At 64.1% G+C, this 949-nt stretch overlaps 1 protein-coding gene across 1 annotated transcript in view; it reads right to left on the bottom strand.

Annotated features, from left to right (window-relative positions):
* The window catches only part of GATA2 (GATA binding protein 2), a 10,066-nt gene extending 9,357 nt beyond the window's left edge, over positions 1-709 (bottom strand). The window contains exon 1 of the mRNA XM_009321046.1: positions 481-709. Within this exon, the coding sequence (XP_009319321.1) occupies positions 481-709 (229 nt within the window). The remainder of the gene's footprint in view (positions 1-480) is intronic.
* Between the last annotated feature and the right edge of the window lie 240 nt (positions 710-949).

The following is a 949-nucleotide window of genomic DNA, read 5'->3' as shown; positions in this document are numbered from 1 at the left end:
CACCCGGGGCTGGAGGCCCCCCCTTTCCTCCCACCCCACCCCTGGGAATAAGCAGCAAACCCCCTTCTGCTGTCTTCCGAGCTGCTGCAACACGCTCTCTTCGGCTCCTTAAAAACACCCCCAAATAAAATCCATCGCCGATTTGAGTCGGTTTGTATTTTGCATCCGGGAAGTAGCCGTGTCTGAGAAGTTTTAGCCTGTGCGCACACTATTTCCCCTTCCTCTCTCACCTCCCCCCTTTCTTTCCCTCCCCTCCACCAGTCCTTGGTTATCTCTAGGGTTAAAATCCACCCGTGCCTCCCTTTCCATCCTGTTTTCTTAGATCTCCTTTCCCCCCAGCTCCGACACACCGAAGCGGCCCCCGAGTGGAACTCCTCGCCTCCACGTAGGACACCCGCACGGAGGGGCCCGGGGAGCGCAGGCGGAGGCGGGCGGGGAAGGGGCCGGGGGTGCAAAGGAGGGCGGCGGGTGCCGATTTACCGTGTGCCTGGCTGTAGGAGACCCTGGCCCGGGCATGGGCGGAATTGGCGTAGTAGGGGTTGCCCTGGGAGTCCAGGTGGTTGAAGAAGACGTCGACTTCATCCGGAGGTAGGAGCTGCGCTGGTTCCATGTAGTTGTGAGCCAGACCGGGGTGGTGGCTCTCGGGGTGCTGCCCGTTGAGCACGGCGTGGTGGGCCATCCAGCGAGGCTGGTCCGTGGCCACCTCCATGGCCTCGGGCCTCCCCTCCCACCCACCCCCGGTCCAGGAGCGAGCGGTGCTCGGTGGGGGGGTGGTGGTGCTGCTCGGGGGGCGGCTTTTGGCGCCGCTGGTGGGTTTTAGGAGATGGGGCGGCTTTTCTTCAAGAGAAAACCGTCGGGTCACTGGAGTGCACCCTCGGAAGGGTGGGGGAGGACCCCCGAAGTCAGCGTGTCCCTCCGTCAGCAGGCGGGTGGCAGGGCCGGGGAAGCG

This window comes from Pygoscelis adeliae, unplaced genomic scaffold, assembly GCF_000699105.1.
Source record: "Pygoscelis adeliae isolate BGI_AS28 unplaced genomic scaffold, ASM69910v1 Scaffold453, whole genome shotgun sequence".
NCBI classification, from domain to species: Eukaryota; Metazoa; Chordata; class Aves; order Sphenisciformes; family Spheniscidae; genus Pygoscelis; species Pygoscelis adeliae.
This window is presented reverse-complemented; position numbering and strand designations above follow the sequence as displayed.